This window comes from Penaeus monodon, chromosome 34 (assembly GCF_015228065.2).
Source record: "Penaeus monodon isolate SGIC_2016 chromosome 34, NSTDA_Pmon_1, whole genome shotgun sequence".
Classification (NCBI taxonomy): Eukaryota; Metazoa; Arthropoda; class Malacostraca; order Decapoda; family Penaeidae; genus Penaeus; species Penaeus monodon.
The window spans coordinates 518564-519448 of record NC_051419.1 but is presented as its reverse complement, the minus strand read 5'-3'; the positions used below and the strand labels follow the sequence as shown (position 1 = coordinate 519448).

At 51.8% G+C, this 885-nt stretch overlaps 1 protein-coding gene across 1 annotated transcript in view; it reads right to left on the bottom strand.

Moving 5' to 3' along the window:
• Nucleotides 1-885, bottom strand: part of LOC119594513 — a gene marked incomplete at its 3' end in the record, with an annotated part of 7754 nt that overhangs the window by 6616 nt on the left and 253 nt on the right. The window contains 1 exon segment of the mRNA XM_037943543.1: nucleotides 32-702. Coding sequence (XP_037799471.1) covers nucleotides 32-702 — 671 coding nt within the window.

Genomic DNA, 885 nt, shown 5'->3' with positions numbered 1-885 from the left:
TTAACTATTGTACTGAAGGTTAAAGACCCACCAGTGTTCGCTTTTTCACACAGGTTGCCGCTGTAACCATCTCTGCAGAAGCACATGAAGTCGTCTCCACTGGCTGCGGCCGCATTCAGGGCCTGCGTCGTATTGAAGCAGGTACCACCGTAGAGGCAGGGGCTGCTCCAGCAGGGGTCGTCGGCTATGGTCGCGGTCTCGAGGCGATCGGGGACTCCCACGAGCGGCGGGTAAGCACAGAGAACGGGCACGTCGGACGCAAAACTTTGGTGTGACATAACGTAATGTGTGTCGAAATTAATGTGATATCTATCTACGTCTTCAGCATAAAGTTGTGGTTCTCGAAGCCGCACGTCCTCGCCGATAATTCCTTGCACAAGTAAGCCCTTTTCCGACAGGCCGAAAGTTTCGTTGAGAAACTGTAAAAACGTCGGGTCGGAATCATAAAAGGCAATGTCCCCCCCAGCCTCCATGCAGCTCCTCCTCCTTGCAAGGAAGTCGGTCGAAGTGTCCACATCGTAGCAGGTTTTGTGCGAAGCGAAGAGACTAGTCCCAACGCGGCAAGTGGGGTCGGAGACCGCATCCTCATGCTCTATGTGCAGGCTGTACTGATCCAGCCGGGTGTCAACGCAGCCCTCTGCGACCGCCAGGTGGCTGTGGAGGAGGCTGGGCTCCACCGTGCACTCCTTCATGCCGTCGCACCTGCAGGAGCAACGGAAATGGGAAAAAGTATCGCGAAAGCGAGAGAGCGATAGAAGATAGTGTGGATAATTGATAATGGTATAATTACCATCACAACAATAACATAATAATCAATGCCAAGAAAATAGAGAATGAAGGGAAAAATGTAAGTAACAGTGAAGCCCGAATTATCGCAGAATTGTT